Genomic DNA, 25,275 nt, shown 5'->3' with positions numbered 1-25,275 from the left:
CCAGGATTTTCTAACCCGGGGGGCGCGAATTACTATCTAAGCGGAGCGCCACCATCGGTTGGCGCGGAGCGTACAAGAAAATTTCTGGTTTTGATACCCCCCAGATCACCGGAAATGGCACTTTTCGGGCTTGAAAATGACCAACAGATGTACAGTTTTGCCTGAGAGAGAACCGCAGTATTTCCCAATAGTTTTTTTTTTTCCATCCATAACCTTTTTGAAGATCGTCACCAGTCACACATCATGTTCAACCTCATCGCATGTCCTGTGGATCATTGCTTTTGTAGGTGATTCTACGTCGCGGCCCACAATATCCGTCAGCCCCACTTTTCAAGGTTTTAAGCCCATTATTTGTTCAGAATTTGAAAATTTACGTTTCTCGTGATTAAACTCAATTCAAAAAATACCCATAATGTTGCACAAAATTTCATCTATGGACAACCAATATACAAAAACCCAAGGGCGGCGGAAGCACTTTTAATCTGGGGGGGGGGGGGGCACGGACATCAAAGGGCACTTTGCAGATATTCGATTGGACTGATGCAGCCTTATATTTAGTACCCTTTATAAATCTTATTGTATTTATCTTATTTGCGTATACACATCATCCCATCAACCCCCCCCCCCCCCCCCCCCAAGGAAAATATGCATACTAGCACTGCAATATCCAATGTGCAAATTAGGAAACATGGAACAAGTTTTCTTTTGAGACAAAATGAGGTGAAATCATGCTAGTTGCTAAAGTAGGAATCTTCCGAATTAGAATTTATTTCTTGTTAATATCTTACGATTTTTTTTCCATTCGAAATAGCTTTGAGTTTGACCCACAGAAATTCATTAGAAAGTCAGCGGCGTAGCCAGGATTTGCAAAGTTGTATGCACGACTATCTGAGCGGAGCGCCACCATCGGTTGGCGCGGAGCGTGCAAGAAATTTTTTGGTTTTACAAACCCCTCAGATGGCCGGAAACGGCCCTTCCCGAGTGTTCATTCTGGTTCCCTGGCCTGTTGCTAACTTGAGACACCTAAATTTTTATGTAGAAAAAGGGCACATTTTTAACCTGAAGAAAAGTGGGGGGGCACGTGCCCCCTGTGCCCCCCGGTTCCGCCGCCCTTGGAAAAAAAACCCTCCTTGAACCCCTAACAGACCGGTCAATATTGCACGAGTAGAGGGACGTGTGATGAAGAATGTGGGTCAGAAATTTTCAAAAATTCAGACACAGTTAATTTCTTGGGGTACAAATATTAAAACCTGTTATAACGGCTATTATAAAACTTGTTTGAAGGAAATGAAAATATAGCAGATATTTCCTTCAACCGAACAATACACACATAGGCGTAGGATGCGGGGGTGGGGCTGCAGCCCCTAATTCGCCATTACTAATGTAAAAGAGAGTTTTAAGATAATTGGACTTCCATGATTTTTCTCCGTCTACATAAGACATTTCGTTGTTTACATTAGCATCCCGCGGTATACTGTGCCACTTTCACGGACCGTACGGTACACGATGGCATCTGATGTAATAACCGATGCTTGCTTATATGATATTGACATTAACATGTTGGACGCGCGCTTTGCGCGCGAAAATTTTTGGTTATTTTTTTCCGGCAAGTCGGACAATTTTGAGGCTGTTCATCCTGGAACGCCATTTTCATGCTCACTGATATGATGTGATATCTGCTGTTTGCTTTACAAATTCGAACAGGCGCGTAGCGAGGAATTTGCCAAGGAAAGGGCGAAGCCTGTAGGCAAATTATCTAAGCGCAGCACCCCCATTAGTTGGCGCGAAGCGTATAAGAAAATTTTGGCCGAAATGCCTCCCAGATCGCTGGAAATGGCACTACCCAGGACCATTTGCTGGCGCGAAGCGTACAAGCAAATTTTGGCCGAAAATGCCTCCCAGATCGCTGGAAATGACACTTCCCAGGCCTTGTAAGTTGCATCTAAGCACTTTCTATTTTGAAATTACTAGCGATATCATTAAATAATATGCTGAAGGGGGGGGGGGCGGTCGCCCCCTTCCCGAAATTTGTCATGTTCCCCGACGACACGGTCGAGTTCGAGACCAGCCACAGTTGGTTTCATAGCACCGTTCTACAATTGATTAAGGCGTATATACACACACACGCGTTATGATATACCATATATAGTATATATATAGATCATGAGTAAGAGAAGAAAAATGGAAACGTCAAAAATTGAGTTGTCGGTGTAAGGGGTAGGGTGAGGCACACGCCTCTTCCGAAATCCTTGATCCGTCACTGGCTACCCTGTGTATATAATAGGGATCAGCGCTCTAATAATGTCACTGTTCCTCTTTCTCTTCTCGGTGTCTTGGCGTTTTTCTTTAACTCCCTCCTTTTCTCCTTTTTCTCTCTTTCTTCTTTTTCTTTTCCCTTCCTTCCTCTCCTCCTCCTCTTTCCCCCCTCTTTTTTCCTTTTTTCTTCTCTTTTTTTTCTCTCCTCTTTTTCTTACCCGGGGGGCGCGCGCCCCCAACGCCCCCCCCCCTGGATACGCACCTGAATGTGGTCAAATTTGTCTACTATCGATAAAGCAGACAACAAGAAAAATAACGACTGAACCAATTAAATCACAATATATGATTTGTGAATCATATTAGATTTATTAATATCTTCTCTTATACAAGATGTATTTCATCCCTGTTTTTTATTACTTTTACTTTATGTTAGTGTATTCTCAATTATACATCACATTATTGAGCTTCCTGCAAGTCTGAGGAATGTGGGTCATTCCATTTGCAAGATTAGCTATATGAGGTTGTACTTAAAGGTTCTCTTAGTTAACTATGGGTCGGTCTTTTATCCGACACTTTCTCATATATTCAACAATCCAAAAATGTTTCATAGACAAATTTCTAGCGACAATTTGAACTGAAATGACACCAAATTTATGTAAATATATTAAAGATCAAGTTATACCTCCCCGAGTGACTTCTATGTTAAAATATGTCGCTGTCCAAAATAATGGGGCTCGGAACAAGCATTCATTCCTTACGCAAAAGTTAAAACATAATCATCTTAAGAACAAATAACAGACATGAAAAGTGTATACAACGTTTCTTAAAACAGCAAAGAAATTATTGCTAGAATTGAATTTCAACCAGTTCTTGTACCTGCCCTACTTACTGAGTTATCCAGGCGTTTTTAGTGTAAACACTACTTTAAACTACCAATCACAGACCACAATGCACTGCAAACCAATGTAACCGTTTGTAGACTGATTCCATACTGATAATCTTTATCAAACTGTGAGAAACCTTGAGGTCTTGTGGGTAAACTTACATTCACTTCACTATGCTTATCAGATATTTACTCCATTAATTATGACCAAAACAAAAACAAAACATTTAACACTTAAAGAAAAGCACCGATTCATGCCATGAACATTGAAAGAAACATGGTTGTCTTTTCCAAAATATGTCATTGAGACCCTTGCAGTTAGCTCTCTGATCTACAATTTGAATCAAAGGGAAGTTACTTAAACATTATCAAAAATAGGTAAGCATATCTGTCATTTTTCACTGAAAAGAAAAGGGCACAAACATATAGAAATATAGAGGAATATTGATAAGAAAAAAAGTTCAGGCTCAAGGAAAGTGACTTCCAACTATGGCTTCAAGTCATCAAAAGAGAAGGTATCCAATCTAGTTGAATATTAACGTACTGGGTATCCCTAAACCATATACATCTGGGTATGTATGCAGACAGTAGGGTATTATTTCAGGTATTTAAGTTCTTGCAGCACTTGCAGCACAGTGAAGTTGCAAACTATCAGGCGCGTATCCAGGATTTTCTAACCCGGGGGGCGCGAATTACTATCTAAGCGGAGCGCCACCATCGGTTGGCGCGGAGCGTACAAGAAAATTTCTGGTTTTGATACCCCCCAGATCACCGGAAATGGCACTTCTCGGGCTTGAAAATGAGCAACCAGATGTACACTTTTGCCTGAGAACCAAGTATTTCCCAAAAGTTTTTTCCATCCATAACCTTTTTGAAGATTGTCACCAGTCACACATCATGTTCGACCTGATTGCATGTCCTATGGATCATTGCTTTTGTAGGTGATTCTACGTCACGGCCCACAATATCCGAAAGCCCCACTTTTCAAGGTTTTAAGGCCATTACTTGTTGAGAATTTGAAAATTCACTTTTCTCGTGAATAAAATCACTTGAAAACATACCCATAATGTTGCAGAAAATTCAATCTATAGACAACCAATATAGAAAAACCTCCTTGAACCCCTAACAGACAGGTCAAAATTGAACGAGTAGAGGAAAGTATGATGAAGAATATTGGTTGAGGAAATTTTGGAAAACTCCGACAGAGTCAATTTATTGGTGTAGAAATATTGCAACCTCTTATAATGGCTATTATAAAACTTGGTTGAAGGAAGAGAAAAATAGCAGATATTTCCGATATCAGGTATATCGAAAGCGAACACTTCACTCATAGGCGTAGGTCCCGTAGGAGGCGGGGGCTGCAGCCCCCCCCCAATTGTTTTGCCATTTTTTTTGGGCACCTACTGAAAGAAAAATAAATGAATAGCTTAAAATGATCTCCTTGGTAATTGAAATAAAGTTGTAAGCTTGGCCGACATTACTACTGTAAAAGAGAGTTTTGACATAAATGGATCTGTATGCTTTTTCTCCATCTACATAAGACATTTGGTTATTTACATTAGCATCCGGCGGTATACTGTGCAACTTTGACGGACCGTGCGGTAGACGATGCCATACAATGTAATGAGCGATCTTGCCTATATGATATTGGCATCGAAATGTTGAATGCGCGCGAAAAATTTTGGCTTTTTTTTTCGGGCAAGTCATTACAGCCCCCAAATCCAATCTGGCTCCTACGCCTTTGACTACACACATTGACAGTTTTTGAGGCTGTACATCGTGGAACATGCATTTCAATGCTCATTGATATGATGTTATATCTGCTCTTTGCTTTACAAATTCGAACAGGCGTGTAGTGAGTAATTGCCAAGGGAGGGCGAAGCCTGTTGGCAAACTATCTAAGCGAAGCGTCACCATGAGTTGGCGCGAAGCGTACAAGAAAAATTTTGGCCGAAAATGCCTCCCAGATCGCTGGAAATGACACTTCCCAGGCCTTGTAAGTTGCATCTAAGCATTGTCTATTTTGAAATTACTAGCGATGTCATAAAGAAAATTTGCTCGGGGGGGGGGGGGGGGGTGGCGGTCGCCCCCTTCCCGAAATGCGTTATGTTCCCCGACGACTCGGTCAAGTTCAAGTACATTAGTGAGAGAGGAAAAACGGAAACGTCAAAAATGGAGTTGTCGGGGTAAGGGGTAGGGTGAGGCGCACACCCCCTCCGTAATCCTTGATCCCTTGGGGGACAAAAAAGCGCGACATTTTCTCCTATATTTTATATGCAAGTACTTCTGTAAATACCATACTATTTGGGAAACACCTCTGGTGCTCGAAGATTCGCTTAACCTTCTCAATAGATAAGATCCTGTTATAAAACTAGGTCAAGAAAATAATCATATCCTTTCAGGTCAAGTCCATGTTTTGAAAGGGAAATGTTGTATTACAAACACAGCAGGCATCTATAAAAATAGAGCTGAGAAAATCCTTCAGGTGCTCCTGGTTTAAAGTCACAATATCAAATAGAGGAACAGTGGCGTAGGAAGATACTTTTGAGTGGGGGGGCTGAAGACTGATGGCCGTCCTGGGGGAGGGGTCTAAGGGGAGGGGTGTCCCCCTCCCCTTTGGATTTTTTTGCATTTCCAGGTGGCCTCAGATGCAATTTGGTGCAATATAGCACACTTTAACACCCACTCCATGTTGTAAACTTAATTTTGTATTTTCACCTGGCCTTAGATGCAATTTGGTGGTCCAAATGAGATTTTTTTTCTCATTTGGAGATGAAAAAGGGGTTTTCTGACTTGCGAAGCGGGGGGGTGGAATGATACTTCCGCCCCTCCACATTTTTCACATCCCGAGCCCCCCCGGTTCCTACGCCCTTGTAGAGGAATATTATATCTAGTTCTTGCTTCCTTATTCTCTTTTCTCTTCCTATCTTGCATGGGAGTGTTCTACATTGTTAAGCCATCAGGCTTTCTTAGAACACTTATTTTCACAGCTATGCATGCTTATATATGTAACTTTAATCAATTATATGTAAATATTGTATACTGTTGTGAGAAAAATAAAGTAATGAATTGAAATGAACACAAAAGCTATCCTCTCAATACTCACATAGTGTTTATGCTGTTAATTAGCCAATCACATAAAGTAACTTCTTGTTAACTCCTTGAATAGTGGTAAGCTATCGTATAGTATATGGTACAGTAGTCGGCTATCTTTTAACCATGGATATGACTGTATAAAGCTACTGTATATCAACCATGTGGTGTTCCTGTGCATTTTCTAATACCAAATAAGTTGTTTTACTGTAATTCAATGTTGGAAAGCCTTACTATGGTGGTAAGCCAGCCTTTACCCATTCACATGGTGGCATAAAGCTACCGTATACTAACCACATGATGAAAACAGTGTTAATTATCTTATACTTATCACATGATGTAAGTTTTGATACAATATAAAGCTACCGTATACTAACCGAATGGTGCTGACATTGTGAATTATCTTATACCAATCACATGATGTACGTTATCGTACAATGTCCAATAGTGGTAAGATATCATACCCATAATAACAGGGTTGTAAGATATCCTATGGTAGTATCACACAGTGGCATAATGTGGTGTTATCTCATGGTGGTATAAGGCCACTGTATACTAACCACATGGTGCTAATAACGTAAAACATTTTACACCCATCACATGGTGTAAATTTATGTACAACGTCCTTGGTAATATAATATCATATCCTAATCATATGGTGTATGCTATCAGAGGCTATCATACACCGGTGAACACGGTGGTAAGCTACAGTACAATATGCTAATCACGTCACATAGTGTTAGCCATCTTGTGCCAATTGATGAAAGGTGGTAAATACCTTACATCAATCACAAGGGGTAAGCTTTCATAACACCATCAAATTGCATCAGTCACTGCATACTGATTAATGCATAATCCCATAATCCCAATAAATAATGATATTTCACATAAATAATATAAAGTATATAAATAATATTAAGTATAGTTACATCAGGGAGTTGTTATGAAACATAACAACTCCCTGGTTTACATACATTGCTTTCTCTGCCACAGGTAATGAAAACCAAAATGAGATATCATCAGGGGATATTAATGTGAAGCCACTGGCATCTGCCAAAGGTATTGTGGATTGTACAAACAAAACTGTGATTCAAATGTCAACATTAAAACATATTGATATAAAGAGTGTTTGAATGTGAACTAATCGACTTGGATACTCATTTCTGACTGTGTGTGTCATTTTGACTGTAGAAGGATTAAACTATATATATATATATATATATATATATATATATATATATAATATATATATATATGCTATCAGGCTTGTATAAAGCTAAACATCACGCCAATTTACCTAAATAAATTGGTACTGTAGCTATGTTTACAAACTTCCAGATTATCTGGGAAGAAGTACATTCTAACAAATAGTGTAAGCATACGAGTTAGAAACATTTTCAACAAGCTGTGAATGACAAGAATAAGGCCGACCCATCTGACACAACAGTTGTTGATGAGAGCAGAGGTTGAGAAATAAGCTTAACATCACCTTGGCCACTTTGTGGCTGCTATTTCTTAAAACCCTGTTTAAAAGTACAGCTGATGCACACCTCATCAAGTTTGTTGAAGTGTCTGACATCAGTTTGTAGATGATAGAGGACCTGCCTGGGTTATTAGAGGGTGTACAGTGGGGTGTTCTATTGTCCCTTCAAGTATTCCCTGTGTAGTTCCTTGGCTATTGTGTTCAGCTGAATGTTTGCCGTTCCTTCATATATGCAACCTTTGGATAAAATGGATAAAAATCTTGTCAAAGTAGATGTAAGATCCAAAACATAATTCTTACCTAATAATATGATGATTTTTCACCCAAAACAACCAGATTTTTGTTTTGCCTCGCCAGATATCAAAGCTAATACGTCGTGTCATGGGAACTGATGGTTACTACCACTTGGTCCAACCTGTGATGTCAATGTCATACTGCCACAAGTTGGTATAAGAACATTTGCTTTTTAATTTCGTACTTTCAGAGCAACGGTAAAGAGTGATGTCCATGTGGACAATAACGAGGATAATTAATTCGTTACTTCAGCGACGACGTTTGCAAACAGCACTTCCAGCAACAAAAGTTAATATTAAGTAATAGTTGAAATATTAACTCTTCCATCTCTAGTGGACCCTACGACTGTCACGTTTAGACTTGATCAAGTCATTTTTTTAATTTGATATGTAAACGAATATCAAGCCCTGATATCTCTCAAACTATTTAAAGAAATAAAGAATAAAGAAATAAAGAAATAAAGAAAATAAAGAATTATTGTTTACCTCCTGTGTGGTGTTTTGTAAGAGCGGTTACCCTCTGCCTGCAAACATTATATTGTCAGGTAGGTATCCACTGCACAAGGGTTATACGTTCTTTGAATTAACTCGGACTACTATTTGGGACTTTTAGGACATTACTCACCAATTTTACAGTCTCTGTAGAACTTCTCCAATGGATAAGCTGTGGTGAAGCCGACGCCCCCCATCAGCTCGATGCATCTGGATGTCACCTCCGTGGCTACTTCTCCCGCCATATATTTGGCCATGGATGCCTGCTTTATGAACGGCAGCCCATTTTCCTTTAACCTCGCTGCGTTGTAGACGAGCACCCTGGCAATTTCAAGCTTAGTGGCAAGATTGGCCACCATGTGCTGTACCGCCTGCCAGAAAGCAATTCAAGCCGTCGGGCTAATTAATTATTCTTATATCACAATTATGAATGTCTCACATTCAACCCACCTCACTCAGATAAAACGTTTTGAATGAATGTAATCACAAGCAATGTTTTTTCTTATCCCCAAAGGTGCAGTAAGGTGGTAACCTTTGCAAATTAATGAAAACAACCAAGGTATGATATGCATGTCTAAACTAAGGCTTGGTGTGTAGATTTTAAAAAAAAAGGCATTCTTGGGCTTTGAATTACTTATTCTGATATCTTAGTGACAAACTTCTAAGAAATATATTCAATGCTGAAAGTGCAATTGCACAATTGTCATAGCACCTTTCATTTTTTAATTTTCAAAATTGCTATTTTCTGAGTTAGTCGGTGGAAAGGCAATTGATTTTATGAATTTCCTACACAATTATATAATAGTGACTTCAAACATTGTTCAACAAAACCACTAAATTTATGGGGATATATGTAGGGCATAATCATTTAACCCAGGAGACAAAATCATTGCCAAAGTTATTCAATATCACTTTACCACAAAGTGTTAATGATAAAGTTAACATATATAATGTGTTGACAGTAATTGTCATAATTATTCCAACGTTTGGTTGCTCTTTTATCTATATCTCTGACATGAAAATGAAAGTTTGTGTGCAAACTAATTTACTGGGTGGGGAATATAATTTACTGGGTTGGGGAAAATAATTTACTGGTGGGGGAGAAAATAATTCATTGGGTGGGGGAAAATACTTTACTGGGTGGGGAAAATAGTTTACTGGGTGGGTAAAAGGTAATTGCCCACCCAGTTAGTGTGTTATTTATTTCCCTGCTCTACATCATGAAAGATATCTTTCACACTTCACACAGCAAACAACAAAAACAAGTTTGGTCAAAGCCAAACTTATTTGTTACTTGGGATATTGAAACCAATGTTGTGCATATAACTATTTATACATGGTAATCATTTTCTGTACAAAAGGGCCAAAGAAAGATAATAAAGCTAGAGAGACTGGAGACAAATTGATGAAATCAGTTGAATTTACGTAGAAAACTAGTTACAGCAAAAACAAACAATCTGCAAATGTGTGATATCCACCCCCCCCCCCTTAAAAAAAAGATGTGCAAGTGCATTGTTGAATGTCAATTGCAGATCTGGACCAATCATATGGAATTAGTGCATAAATACACAAACATAAAACTGATTAGAATAATTTATAGTATGTTTGAGATTCGATTAGCATTTAGAAGTATTTATCCTTATCTCTCAACTTAAATAATTCCCACCATTTTTTTAAATTGTTTCTTATGTATTTGAGTTTCAAATTATTTGCTACACTTACCTGAAATTCATAGATGGACTTATCAAACTGCCTCCTCTCCAAAACATAGGGAAATGTACAATCAAATGCCCCTTGGGCCAGTCCCAGCATCTGCAAGAATTTAAGCAAAATAAATCAATAGTTCAGTGAAAATGGATTATGAAAGGGTGTAGTAATCAATATGAGTTATGTAATGGCTAAAGAGAAACAAGAAAGAAAGCACAAATTATATTACACCAGACAGACAACATACACATTAAGTTTAATCTACTGTTGACTGTAGATTCAGGTTTTTACCTGCAACAGCAGAAGGAGGCACACTATTACAAGCAATTGGTTGGATCTAAAAGTCTCTCAGATACTAGTACATTCAAGAAAGATACATACATAATTCCTTTATAACAATCAATAATAATCAGCAGTTATTTTTATGACACTTCAGCGACCACAAACAGGCTTATGGATTACAACTTACACCTCAGGTGGCTTCCACTTCAACATTTTAAATCATCTTTTCAATTTAGAAAGTCATTTCAGATGAGAAAACCATAGATTTCTCTTAGATGAAACACCCACCTTACTATGAGCCGGCCGGGAATCGAACACAGAACCTCCTGATTGCTAAGCCTCATAGCTTCAAATATAATTTCTTTGAATCATTCTGTGTGTCGACTTGGTCCAAATCATTGGAATTTACAGCTTTTGTCTATTAAAACTTTGCCTTGTGTTGTAAAGCTTTAACTCTAAAGTTGAAGAATTTCTATTTTTTTTCTTCAGGATTTTGGTTGTATGTAGTGGTACATGCTTTGTCTTTGTAAAGAGCTTAGATCTTTGCTCTTCTAGAGTTGTATTTAGTTCCATATAAATGTATTATTATATTTATTACATTACTAGCACAATATTTGCAGAAATGTCATTAGAGATGTTTAACACATTAATGTGTTACTTTTCAGTTTGAACAACCACTAACCATCCAACTCATGTCACTAATCCCCTGACACCGCCATTGAGGGTAAAGTTTAAGGTTTTCATTTACATTTACTGTCTGAAGACTGGAACTCACCTGTGCTCCAATGCCAATCCTTCCTTCATTCAGAGATCCGATGGCTATTTTGTAGCCTTCACCGACATTGCCGATCACATTTGTCTCTGGTATCTATAAAGGAGAGATTAAAAAGGAAACCTTGATAACGTAACTCCTGCCAATGTTTTTTGATCAAGTTATTGATTAGCTATAAGCTAAAGTTCAGCCATTTTGGAAGCATTGCATATGTCTGTTGTAGACACATGCAGAGTAGGCACACACATATATTGACAGGAAACATTTTAAGTGTAGGAAACATTTATACCGGTGAACCCACAGAAATAACTTCAGAGAAATACCTTGTCATTGTATGCTATCTATCAGTAATGACAAAAATGATATAAGCTGATAGCAGCGAATAACTTATCTGGTATCACATCGCAAAATGCTATGCAGAATTGGGCAAATTGCTATACAAGTGCAAAGATGCATAGTAGTTTCTGTACGCAGTAAACAAAATACTCTGTAAGAGACTGAGTTAAAGGATTCAAGACTGCTACGCAAAATTTGAACACTACGTTATTCCCTGGACAGGATATCAGACTTGTAGTGAGACCATACTGGTACTCATATTCTAATAAATTGACCTTGTTCTCATACTCTCCCTTATTCTGAATACCCTTAAAGTAATTATAAGTAATTATTTAGATTAAGTAATTATAAATGTCTTCCTCTCTATATCTTGATCAAACTTTTACAACATCAACATTAAGCCAGTCATTACTCATTGCCGTATTTGTTCTTTTAAGCTGCACTAAACATCTGATCTCTAAAGTTAACAGTTTTCATAGCGCAGCGCCATCAGAATGCGGCTTAATCTCCCTCCGTGCATTTCTACATAGAAGCTTCTTGTAGCAGCCAATAACACCCCCCCCCCCCCTTTATGATGACTTAATTATTTCAAATAATTTTTATTTTTTTCAAACAATTAAGACATCCTTCTCCTCCACACACTTATCAAGGACATCATCTTCAGCTGTCTGGTGATTAAAACCTAAAATAATCTGAAATCCTCTCTAGATAAGCTAGACCCCCCCCCCCCTGCCAGTGAAGTCAGATTCCCTTTACTCTGGCTGGTTCTTATTTACTTTCTTATGCTTCCATTGTGAATAATTTGCTTCTCAAATTTGTAACTTTTCACATGTTTTGCCACAGTTATTCTGCTTTCTATGTTCGCCATCCTGTAGGAGCTGATAGATGGCTATGTAAATCAAGGAAATGCAAAAACCTTCCTGCCATCAAAGACACTTTTGATAATAAGACTAAAGTATTGATTAACATCAGTTACACAAAGCAACAAGCATATCAATTTGATGCTAATCAAGGCTGTAAGCAATGAGAATAGCAATATTTTCCTCTAAAACAATAACTTAAACATCGCTCACGCTTGTACTTAATATAAAACAAATACCTGTTAATATATGCCAAACAAAATAGGCACTCACCTTACAATCTGTGAAGGTTATTGGACAGGTAGGCGAGGCACGCAGACCTAGCTTATCTTCTGGTTTCTCCACGGTAAGTCCAGGTGTATCGGCATCCACCACAAAGCAAGTAATACCTTTGTAACCCTGTCCAGGAAAAGAAAAAAAAAACAAAGAAATATCAGATTTTGTAATTTGTACTTGGTTATCGCCTTGAGTCGCGAATTATTAGGGACATAACAATTCAGCACGACTGGGAGCCTATTTGTTTTCGAAACAAAGAATAGTTCATAGACAGAGGTCTAGATATGAAAGTGAACCTTGAGGTGAATGTCTGTCTGCCCTCTGTTCCTTTAAGTTATAAGAAGTTATTACCATTTTTGTTTTGGAGGAGGAGTGGGCTGGAGGGGGGCCATCTGTTAGATGGGTTATTCGTCGCATAACAAATATAACTACTCTTTTCAAGAAAAGATTGTGAGTCCACATTCCAATGATTTAATGTCCTCACTGGTTACAGACAGTACATCTTTTTCTTAGACCAGGACATTACAGAGCCTGTAGGGAGAATTGGAGTATCAAGATTTAAAGTACAGATAGGAAAGCTTTCCATTGACAAAGGAATAGATATTTACAATAATTCAATACCCTTCCTTAACCACCAACGATGTACAGTTCCACAAATTGGATGCAGAGACTTGAAAATAATATTAAATTAATATTGTTGGATTTTTCTTTTTTACAGAATTAAGCTCAAAGTTTTTTGCAGATGTAAACTAGTATTCATCTTATCTGTCAGTCTAACTGTTAAACTTTAACACCAACCTTGTCTAAATCAGCATTTGCAAAGACGATAAATACTCCAGCAAAACTGGCATTGCTGATCCAAAGTTTAGAGCCATTCAGTATGTAGTGGTCTCCTTCTTTCCTGGCAGTAGTCTTTAATGCGAACGCATCTGTACCAGCACCAGCCTCGGACAGACAGAAGCTTCCAACCTATCAAGAGAGAAAACAACCCAGATCCTTCTCAGGATTATTCTCAACGAGAAATGACGGCAATGTCCAACGTTTGCGACAAGTTGTCGTGCTCACTAGATCTAGGATACATTTTGAGAATGGTGACAGATCTACCTTTACAAGGGTTAGAAGACAGACTATAAATGAATAAACAGAAATAGTTTAAAGCTATGATTCAATAACTGGCATATGTCGTGATGGCTCTATCCCTACAGCATTTCCATCCTAGCAGGACTGAAACGAAAATAGACAAAAGTAAAATAGTTCAGCCTTTGAAGAAGGGCCAGCGAGGATCCAACATCCTATAATGTTGCATCCTATAACGTCCAATAACACTGTCCTATAACGATTAGATTATTAGTTGTCAGTGTTAGATTAGTGTCCACTTGCAGTGGTTTCATACCTAGTGCACTGGTTATCTGGCAGTAGATAAGCACTTTGTTATTCCAGGGTTTTCATTCTTTGAGTACCAATAAATATCACGAGACCAATAACACTGAATAATTTTAATGGCCAACAGGTCTTAACCAGTCAAATCACACCTTAAATTAGTCAACACTAGGTTCCCAGTCACAAATCCACAATTCCATACTGAAACAAATACATCAGAGAAGTCTGACAAAAAACTCCCTCCTCTACTACAAAGAGATAAGTAAGTGCATCATGAAAAGAAGAATAGGCAATTACTCACCGATTCTGAGACAAGCTTTGGAAGGTATTTTCGCTTGAGTTCTTCGGAAGCGTACCGTCTAAAGATGAGAGCTATGAGGGTGTTGTGTATATCGCAGCAGACACTGATCGATGGGTCGACTTTGGCAATCTCTTCTATGATGAGGTTCGTGATGAAGAATGTCGACTGTGGACCTCCATACTCCTCTTCGACTTCTATCCCCATAAACTGCAAATAAACAAATAAATTATGTCACTTTTGAGGGGGTTGTCAGACACTTGTTTTTTGATAACAACTTGTATTTATACATCCCCATTTCTTTAGGGAAACCTTTTTTTTTCACTTATGTGATTAACTCCTCTCATGTAATATTTTTTTATCAAACACTTTGAATTTTTTCTTAGTCTTTAATAATTACCTACAGTACTGTATGCAGTAACTTTATCAACTTAGTACAATATCTATATGACCTCATCTACCGACATCTGCAAAAAAGAAGCACTTAAATATGGTCAATGATGCTGGCGATATCTCCTCTACTGCCCGGTACACACACACATGGACACCTTTCCTTGACTGAGTAACATCTGATATGCACCACACAACAATGCATTGTACAGTAGCTGTACTTTAACATAAATGACAGTTACGCTATAAACCTTCTTGATATAGTGTACATGTATGCAGCACACCAACATGTCTTCTCCTGCTTTTCTTCACTCTTTATAAAGGACTCACCCCATTTTCGAATAATCCCTTAATGACACCCATGTCCGTCTCCTTTCCCTCATCCATCTGTCTCACTAATGGTCCGATCTGCTCTCGGGCAAACTTAGCCGCTGCATCCTTCATCATCTGTTCTTCCTCTGAGAGTTGGGTGACAGCCGGTACAACCCCTTCCAGTGAGTATTCCGGTTGTGGTACGGTCGACAATGTCCTTATTTTCTGCGTGTGTCGTATGGCATGGTAAGGCCGATTCAACGGCAACGTTAACCTATTCGCAGCTCTCAAGCCCTGGGGTAAACAAAAACTTGTTGTAATTGCAATATGATATTTTAAGTTGCTATTTTGATGATCATACAATACAGTAAATCATAAATCTTTGTCATGTATTAATATCATAGTACTTACATAATCTGAGGCCTGAGGGCATGGAGTAGCTGTTGTGAAAATGTGACTGATAGGTGAATTTGATTTATCCCGATGAGCTTGATTCCTATTGGCCTATATACGTCAAACATGATCTAATTTTCACCTATCATAATTTTTATTTGGTTGTTCTTTTCTCTCTCCTCTGTTAATACCATCCACCACAGAAACTTTCAGATTTTTTGCAATATATTTTTCTATAGAAACAGAGTATTTATAAGTCTACAATTCTTGCCAAGAGGAATTATGCATGATTTTTGACAATCAGTGAAAACATGACTAACACTTGCTGAATATCTCCTTTCACAAGCTTTCATACAGAGAGTGAACAGAGCTAAGACTGATGTTTACAACACACACTTAGGCAGTAAAAAAAAATGCCATCTCATTCAATCAAATTAAAAGACAGGAAACTCTTCTAAGGTAAGACAATGTTACTGAATACTGTACTGTCCTGTATAGGCCTAGGCTAACCAAACTTCCCTGGATTACATGTGCCGGTTTATGTACTGACCCTGGGATATGCCTGAACTTTTTCAAAAGGCCCTCAATAGTTAAAAGTTTACCTGTTACTGCAGTGTTGTTAGTCAGCATTAGCCCACTCACTCATACTACGTCTAAAGCCTCTTGTCAAGGGAATTCATGAACACAATCATAATTCATAGCCCAAGCTTTAAGAGCTAGCCTCGTCATTAATAAAAGTTCACTGGAACGTTCGACGTCTTACTTATAAAACTTATAACGTTATAGGTACGTTGGCCATGCTAGTAAGTTGCTAGGAAGTTAATAGAATTGTGAACTAACTGACCTATACATGTAACGTTAGGCTACGACTTACGCGACTAAACGTCGCTAGGTTAGGGCGGCTAAAGTTTCAACGTGGATTATGTTTCGCGAAACAGACATGAGCATCGAAATTATTCTTACCAAATTTATCTTCGTGAAAATGCCCATGATTTGTTTGATAAGTTGTTAATGGACGATGTCATTCAAAAAGGCTGAGTCTACTCTTGGTATTTGGTTCGGTTCGTGGTGACCTCTGTTACATGGTATTATATTACGTAATGTATGTTGTCAATGTTGGCTACAAGTTCGAAGCTAGCGAACAATACATGATGGAACTCGTGCTGTGTGAATTTCATATCGGCTTGTTTCATTACCAACAAAATTTCCTCTTCATCGACGAAAATGTTAATCTCTATTGGCGAACATGTAGGGCCAGCTATTTTGTGTTTTTAAGTTAACGTCTGATTAAAATTTTAAAATCTTTTTTTGTTAAGATGGTACTGTAACACAGAATCAAACCTTTTTATCTACAAATTCAGTTGACAACACAATACACACTCAAATATTCCCATTTGCATCCATTTCCGAAACGAGATTCCTCTAAATATTAAATATAACTCTTGAAAGACAACAACAAAGAAACTAGTTTCCTGATCCTAGAACAGTTCAAAATTCTTTTTCATTATTTAAAGGGTGTAAAGACTCGCGCAAAAAAACGTATAATGCCGGTAATCTGACCTAATATCGAATGAGGTGTAACAGAAGTGTTAGACACCACCATCGATCCCAGAAAATACACACACAGCTTGCTACCGTCGGTAATTAAGACAGTTATGTACAGTCAGTACATGCAGCTGCGGTCAATACCCACATCACAGTGTACAAACGATACAGCGATGGACATCACAGGTCCAGCTAAAGATAACAAGGTATCACGTTTCATTACTGTTTGCATTTTGTAGGGACAGGAGAAAACTTCACTTGCAAGCAACGGAAAGTAAACTTTTTAAAGATGGCGGCACGCTGTTTGGGGCGAGTCTTTAATGCCTTTAAGCGAAATACAGCACCGTCCATTATACCCAAATTACTCATAGGGGTGAGGATCCCTATCAATTACATCCCTCCCCTACGACTATACGTGAAACCCCCACCTTCGAAGCAAAAATGTTGCTTGGGCCCCGTCCACGAGTTGCTATCATAATCAATCAGTTTTTCATTTTCATTCAATTTGTCCATATTCGCGTTCCATGCATATACTAGTACATCAACTTCGCTGTGACCTTCGACCTCTTGGTTCTTACCTGTGTTTCTCGATACAGAGGAACAATATTCGTTAGTACAACATCCCCTTTATTTTCCCTCAAATAAGCTCATCATGACTATATATGATACAAAGTATATGATAATATTATTTAAAATAAGAAGAGTAGTATATTTGTCGCATGATACGGTATTTGAGCGAAAATACGTCTCGATATTTTTTCGCTAACCACACAACCATCACTAACACTCGCAAACGCACTATGTCAGGGCTAGGCTAATAAGAATTCGCAAATGATGTGATTGTGAAGCACTGGATTAGGCTATAGTGATATTAGAGTTTTATACACATTTTGTGAGACAGTACAACTCACTAAGCATTGTTAAAGTGGATTCTGGTATCTCAGATTGAGTAATAATCGCTATTCCACTACTACTAGGGACTTACCTGCCAGACAAGCCTGGCTAACTCACCTACAGTAGCATAATGGCATAGCCTAATGGCAATGCTAGTAAGAGTAGGTTCAATGTGCTGTGATATACCGAATCTTGTTCGACATCTGAGGGAGTGTGGGTACTCTTGGTATGACTGTCTTGTGGCTGTTGATTTAGGGCCGGAATGTCATTAACTTGTTTGAAGAGATTCATCTCCGGTAAACTATTGTCTTGTTCCGAGTGTGCAGGGAATACTGTATCCATTAACACATTGGAAAAAGAAGTGTTTGTACACAGGAACCATGGTATTTTAAGAGTTTATGTCTATGTGTCTTTAAAACTTCTATGCAAAATTTGAACCCAAAATTAAATTCCCTGGTAAGTGGTATGGCAGGATTTCAGTGTTCTTCAAACAGAAGAATTTGAATAGCTTACCCTAGTCAATTATGAATAACAAGACAATATGTATTTCATTATTCAGTACTTTGTTTCATTATTATCTCTGATATTAGTGTTATTCTGCAGCAATATTGAAGTCAAATTTTGTTTGCTTAGTTTCCATTAAGCTATGCATTCACCTAGGTAATGATCTTGCTTCCTGATGCAATCACTTTTGTGTAGGCCTATGTTCCGTTGTATGGCCCTTGACGTTGACCCAAACTGATTGCTGCTTGATCATTGATGCACACCATTCTGGCACTATGAGATGCATTACAGTAAACTTCCCAACAACTGAATAAAGCTTGTGGTTGTTACACAGTAACTGGTATTTACTATTGACAGGTTTTATTTTTCTTCTTTAGACAATGAAGAGGAATCCGTTTGTTACATCATCGCGGAGGAAGAACCGCAAGCGCCATTTCAATGCGCCCTCACATATAAGAAGGAAGCTGATGAGTTCATCTTTGTCCAAGGACTTGCGAGCGAAGTACAATGTCAGAACAATGCCAGTCAGGAAGGACGACGAAGTCCAGGTAATCACATACCAAGAAATAATTTAGTTTACGGATTCTGTGAAGCAATTATGAAGTCTCTGAATTTTGTCTCTCATGAAATACTATGGTTGCTGTGTAGGAACACAGTTATACATCTTTCAACTTGTGTAGCAGCTTGACCATTTACATAGCATTTTGGCTATGCATTACTGGATCAGTTATTCCCTATATTCTAAATGTTCTGCCTGTATGATGTTTTCCTCAAAATTTGTGTAGCCTACTCTGTAATACACATTTAGCAGTACTAACAAGGCTTTCAAGGTTTGATTACTCTGTGTTGATGGTGCTATGTTGGCCATCAAAAAAAGTACTTCAAATTTTGTGTACACATATGCAAATAAGTAGAATTGAGTAAAAAATATTGATGTGCTAATAAGCTCATGTTCATATGTTAAAGATAATAAGTTACAATAGCTGACTTTAACATGTTTTCTTGTGCAGGTGGTGAGGGGACATTACAAGGGCCAGCAAGTTGGCAAAGTGGTACAAGTTTACAGGAAGAAGTTTGTCATTTACATTGAGCGCATCAACAGAGAAAAGGCGAATGGCAACCAAGTATTTGTTGGTATCCATCCAAGCAATGTGAGTTCATATCAATCATGTTTTTGTTGGTGCCATTATTCTCCTAATGACTTTCTTGTTAATCATTTCATCAATAAAAGCGAGTCAGTGAGTTTATGTTGTGAAGCTTGTTAGAAGCCATCAATAGGACTTCTTTTAGTACCATACTATCATGCAAACCTGTAACATGGTTAGGAGTGCCTGTGCTTGGCTTGTGTTGTTCAGAAATCTGGTTCATTTTCAAAGTTTGTCAGAAACTATTGCAAAGCAATAACATTTTCTCCTAGAATTTCCAGATAGTATTGCAGATTGTGGATTTCTACAAGTAAGCTCAGTGAGAATCAGTCAAAAGGTGTCATTAACAGGGAAAGATAATCTGGGTGAAAAACAATCAAAATAGTATAAAATTCTAGGGTTTGTACAGAAAGGTGATCTCATTATCGAGGGTATCTTGTGGGAGTGAAATATTGCGGTGTAAATTCTAAAGATCAAATGCTACCGCCAGAGTTTTGACATGGCCTCATCCCAAATTCTATTTTTGGTTGAATAAAGAAACACCTGTTTTCAGGGACCCTATCTTTCCTGTTAATAGGCAATATGCTACCAAGATTAACAAGAAACACAGAGCTCTTGGTAGCCTTTAGCTTTGTAAACATCTCATTTAAAGACAGAGAACAAAAAGAGCATTGTTAAGAAATTAAAATTTAAAAACTGTTCCTGATTTGGGTGCAATAAAATCCTGAACAACTAGTAGTTATAAAGTATTATACACAAATTTGAGATAAGTTTTTACAAGAGTGGAAAGGAGGAGAAGCAGTGGTGCGAGGTGTTACAATAGTAAATCACTGTAGCAAATTATGGTCAATAGTGAACAGCCCATTGCAGTGGTCTCTTAAAACGCTCTTTTTAATAGTAGACATATTCTAAACACATTCCCCGTTCATTTTTTTCAGGTTGTCATCACCAAACTAAAGATTGATAGAGACAGGAAGAAGATCTTGGAACGCAAGGATGCTGGAAGGCGTGCTGCAGATGAGAAGCTTAAGGGCAAGCACACAGAAGATGCTGTGGCTGCCACCGCAGAGTAAATATCCACTGCACGCTGACAATGTTATAATTTCGAAAACTCAATAAAAATGAAGAAAAAGATAAACAATCTCTTGACTGATTTCTCACATGTGTTAACAAGTTTGAATGTGAATTGTAGAGCTATGGAAGGATCTATGCCCTTTGGAACTACTGATTCAACTCAACATAATAACACTCAAACATGTCTTAATGTATAGGAATAATATGGAGGGTCAGAGCTTCCTAGCAAAGTACTTTTGAAATGTACCAGAGTTGTTCTTTGATAGCATAGAAATAATGATAGCCTTTGGATAATTTTTGTTGTAAGTCATTTCCTTTTGATTTCCAACAACTTTGAAGTCCCTGCATTTAATTTCCATTTTTTCAATGCAACTTGAAGCTAAAAGTGCCAAACATTTTGTGACTACCAGCCATATCTGCAGTAACAAGGGTGTCAAAATTGTGTGCACTTCACATGCAGTGGACACACACAGTAGGTCTAACATCTTTAGTTGTGCTGGAATTCTATTTTTTCTTTCTTACTTGAAACTTTGGAACTGATGCTGATACCACACATCATCAGGCTTGCAGCAGATTTTGATATAAAGCACAAACACTATATAGGCAACTAGATAACCAGTTTTTGCCATTTTGTTTTCCACTTAACCAGTGGCGTGCACAGCGGTGGAAGGGCCATGCCCAAGGGCGGCGGAACCGGGGGGCACAGGGGGCACGTGCCCCCCCACTTTTCCTCAGGTTAAAATTGTGCCCTTTTTCTACATACAAATTGAGGTGTCTCAAGTTAGCAAGAGGCCAGGGAACCAGAATGAACACTCGGGAAGGGCCGTTTCTGGCCATCTGAAGGGTTTGTAAAACCAAAAATTTTCTTGTACGCTCCGCGCCAACCGATGGTGGCGCTCCGCTCAGATAGTCGTGCATATAACTTTGCAAATCCTGGCTACGCCCCTGACTTTTAATGAATTTCTGTGGGTCAAACTCAAAGCTATTTCGAATGGAAAAAATTTGTTAAGATATTAACAAGGAATAAACTCAAATTCGGAAGATTCCTACATTAGCAACTAGCATGATTTCACCTCATTTTGTCTCAAAAGAAAACTTGTTCCTTGTTTTCCAATTTGCACATTGGATATTGCAGTGCTAGTAAGCATATTTTCCTTGAGGGAGGGGGGGGGGGGCGTTGATGGAGTGATGTGTATACGCAAAAAAAGATAATACAATAAGAGTTATAAAGGGTACTAAATATAAGGCTGCATCAGTCCAATCGAATTTCTGCAAAGTGCCCTTTGATGTCGGTGCCCCCCCAGATTAAAAGTGCTTCCGCCGCCCTTGGCCATGCCCACCTACATCATCAGTCATACATTTTTTTTAAGAACCAATATAAATACACCTAAACTTCTTCTTGGGGAGGAAATTCATCAGCCCCCACCCGTTTACATCCATGCTTTCAACGAACCCACAACCACTACCCCCATTTGTAAAATTTGTGATCTGCCCACTACCCATCTATCAAGATTTGTGCCTCTGCCTAATATCAGTCAATGTTTGAGCTGCCTGCCCCTACCTTTGAAATTCTGTGCAAGTCGTACACTTGATATGTAACCATAGTGAAAGGTGGAGGTAGTCTGATAATAGGATAGATGAACCATTGCTAGATTACACATAACCAATTCTTCATGCCATCAACTTAATGGCCATACCAAATTACCAATCACCTCACAAAGGGTGTGTGAAATGAATGTTTGAATTGCTCTTTGTGATTTTAATCTCCTCGGCAGGACGTGCTTGCTTGTTGCAATTATCCTTCAACCATTCCGGAAGTAACATTAAGTGAATTTCAAAGCATTTAACTTTGCATCTGATCAATCTTTATATTTCATCATTCAGTAATACAGTGCATGTGTCTTGCTAATTTCAATTCCATACATTTAAACATTACTTCAAACGAGATTTACATTATTAGCTGAATACAGATTAACAAAAAAGAAAACAAGTGACATTCAAACATGCCAAATGGTGCAAGAATAAAAGGTCTGAAGTAACCATGGGGTGTATAGTTCTATGGATAGCACTGAATATTAGCTAACATAATTTTATCAACTCCAATGCATGCTCTATGCAAACACAATGCAGTAAAGAAATACAGAAAATAATAACATACTTGAAGCTGTATTATATTTTCCTCAAAGCCTGCTGATATTCACTCATTAAAATTAAAGGTTAACATTATTGTATAAAAGCAAAGTCTCACGTTACTTGACAACAATTAAACCCTGGTCATTGGTAATTTTGTTACACCCAAATACCCAAGTACGTATGTACAGTTCAAACCGTCAATCCCGAGGCACTACAGTGTGCCACATCTACGTGACCCCTAGGAGACTTCCAGGGGTGCAGCCACAAACCAGCACACACAACAATACTGACAAGGTTCCTTGCAGGTCTAATACCCAGCAATATAAACATTCATGTATCTTTTGAATGGTTTATACTGTGACTATGTCACTGCACTGTCAAGTTAACATACCAAAAGAGAAAAAGGGGTACAGAATGATAGAAAAATATATGGACTCATGTATTCTAGACCAAATAAAACCCCTAATAATAAATACATTCATATAATATTGAATGGTTTTGCAGGTGACCAACTCACCTGATTGTCTAGCAAATTTACCCCCCCCCCCCAAAAAAAAGGAAGGGGCTATAGAATGATAGAAAAATATGTGTACTAATATATCCTTGACCAACAGCCCTGATCATCATATTCATGTATCAATTGAATGTTTTGCATAGTGACTATCACTCTGTTGTCTAGTAAAAATACCTAAGAAGGGTGTGGGGGGGGGGGGGGACAGAATTATAGCAAAATATATGGATTAGTATACCCTAGATTATTATTAATTATTCACATATCTTTTGAATGTTTTTTACTAAATTATGCCGCTGGGTTGTCTAGTAAATAAACAAGTTCTGTGTGCTTTCAAACCATGATTGATTGGAACTGCTTGTTCTTGTGTTGAATTTTCTCTTGTGATCAAGTAGTACCATTTTCTTAAATATATTGTGATGGTATCTGTTGGGTCATATTTGAAAACAACCCAGCCTAAAAAAAGATTTCAGAATTGCTAAAAACCATCCTGGATTGAAATTTAAACAATTTCATAAGCTGTATAAATATAACTTTATCTGTCCAGTCATCAGTTATAACCCTGTATTGAACAGGATTTCATCACATTAAAAAAGCATAACACAATTAAAAAGGTAGTCAGTATAGGCCCCAAATTATACACGCTTTAATTGCTAGAAGTTTTCAAAAAGTACTTTCCTAGAGGTCTTTACCCTCCAAATTGTTCTCAGACATTTTTTAAGGAACACACAAGATGACTGAATGTCCCAGTGAGGAAAATTTACTCGAAGGTTGTAATAAAAACAATCTAAGAATTTTTACCAAAAGTGACCATATTTGAATATCTAGCATATTTGGGGCCAATACAGCATATCTTTAAATGTCATCATTATTGGCCCCTAATTTTAGCCTGCGGATCTCCAAATTACTTCCACACATTGAGGAGTGTTCAATTACACAAGAAGAAAAACAAATACAAGTAAAGAATACATTAAAGGGTGTGAAGACTCGTCTCACAAAGAAACGTCTCATGCCGGTAATCTGACCTAGTTTCGAATGAGGTGTAACAGAAGTGTTAGACACCAACATCGACCCCAGAAAATACACACACAGTTTGCTACCGTCAGTAATTAGACACTAGTGTACAGTCAATACATACAGCTACAGTCAATACCCACAATACAGTGTACATAGCAGCGGTGGACATCTCAGGTCTAGATAAAAAATAACAAGGTATCACGTTTCATTACTGTCTGCATTTTGTAGCGACAAGAAGAAAACTTCAGTTGCAAGAAATGGAAAATTAACTTTTTCAGAGCATGGCACACGGTTTGGGGCGAGTTTTCAATGCCTTAAAATTGACATGATTATGAAGGATTATTCAATCGAAATTATATCAAAAGTAAAATGCTCTTTGAGCTTTGCATAAATATTCATGGAAGAACAACGACTAGGAATGAAGATTTGGATACAATACATAATTATGTTAATTAACCTCTTTGCAAGCACAAATTAGCACATCTTTAAACTTGAAGAAACCTCTTACCTTGCTTAACTAAGTTCTGGGCAGTAACCGCGCTTACCCAACTTACACCTTACTCTCATAATGGAGTAATACTGGCTCATGATAACATGCAGAAACGGTTCTCCCAATCCTCCCATACACCCAGTGGTGTAGTAAGGGGCAACCTGGCCCAGGTGCAGCAATTGAAATGGGTCCCCAAAGAAGAGTCCAAATTTTCCCAATCCCAATTATGGTTTGGGCTTGATTGAGACTGTTTTTTTATGTAAATTTGGCACCTTTACACTACCAAATATAGCACTCTTAAGGCCCGGTCACACTATACCGATTTTTTATCGGAATACTATCCGATTTTCCAGGAGGAATCAAAACAGCCTGTTTTTCGTTCGGGTCTTCTAGCCACAGTGATAAAGGACCTGATTTGCTATCTGTTGAGCCATTCCGATGTGGAATAGCTCTCTC

The 25,275-nt window shown here is 38.1% G+C and overlaps 2 protein-coding genes across 2 annotated transcripts; one reads left to right on the top strand and one right to left on the bottom strand.

Moving 5' to 3' along the window:
- Positions 1-2,589: 2,589 nt before the first annotated feature.
- Positions 2,590-16,629, bottom strand: LOC139967635 (short/branched chain specific acyl-CoA dehydrogenase, mitochondrial-like). Its single transcript, XM_071971614.1, has 9 exons — positions 16,470-16,629; positions 15,132-15,407; positions 14,415-14,621; positions 13,532-13,702; positions 12,731-12,856; positions 11,265-11,357; positions 10,223-10,312; positions 8,634-8,871; positions 2,590-7,952 (listed from the first exon to the last, which is right to left on the bottom strand). Exons 1-9 carry the CDS (start codon positions 16,494-16,496, stop codon positions 7,870-7,872), a joined length of 1,311 nt encoding a protein of 436 aa, XP_071827715.1. The 5' UTR covers positions 16,497-16,629; the 3' UTR covers positions 2,590-7,869.
- An 875-nt stretch (positions 16,630-17,504) lies between these two features.
- Positions 17,505-20,735, top strand: LOC139967630 (large ribosomal subunit protein uL24-like). Its single transcript, XM_071971600.1, has 4 exons — positions 17,505-17,660; positions 18,827-18,997; positions 19,460-19,600; positions 20,533-20,735. Exons 2-4 carry the CDS (start codon positions 18,830-18,832, stop codon positions 20,665-20,667), a joined length of 444 nt encoding a protein of 147 aa, XP_071827701.1. The 5' UTR covers positions 17,505-17,660; positions 18,827-18,829; the 3' UTR covers positions 20,668-20,735.
- Positions 20,736-25,275: the final 4,540 nt, after the last annotated feature.

The sequence above is a fragment of the Apostichopus japonicus genome, chromosome 5 (assembly GCF_037975245.1).
Source record: "Apostichopus japonicus isolate 1M-3 chromosome 5, ASM3797524v1, whole genome shotgun sequence".
In the NCBI taxonomy this organism is placed as follows: domain Eukaryota; kingdom Metazoa; phylum Echinodermata; class Holothuroidea; order Aspidochirotida; family Stichopodidae; genus Apostichopus; species Apostichopus japonicus.
The sequence above is the reverse complement of the archived record's forward strand: the minus strand, read 5'-3'. Positions and strand labels throughout refer to the sequence as shown.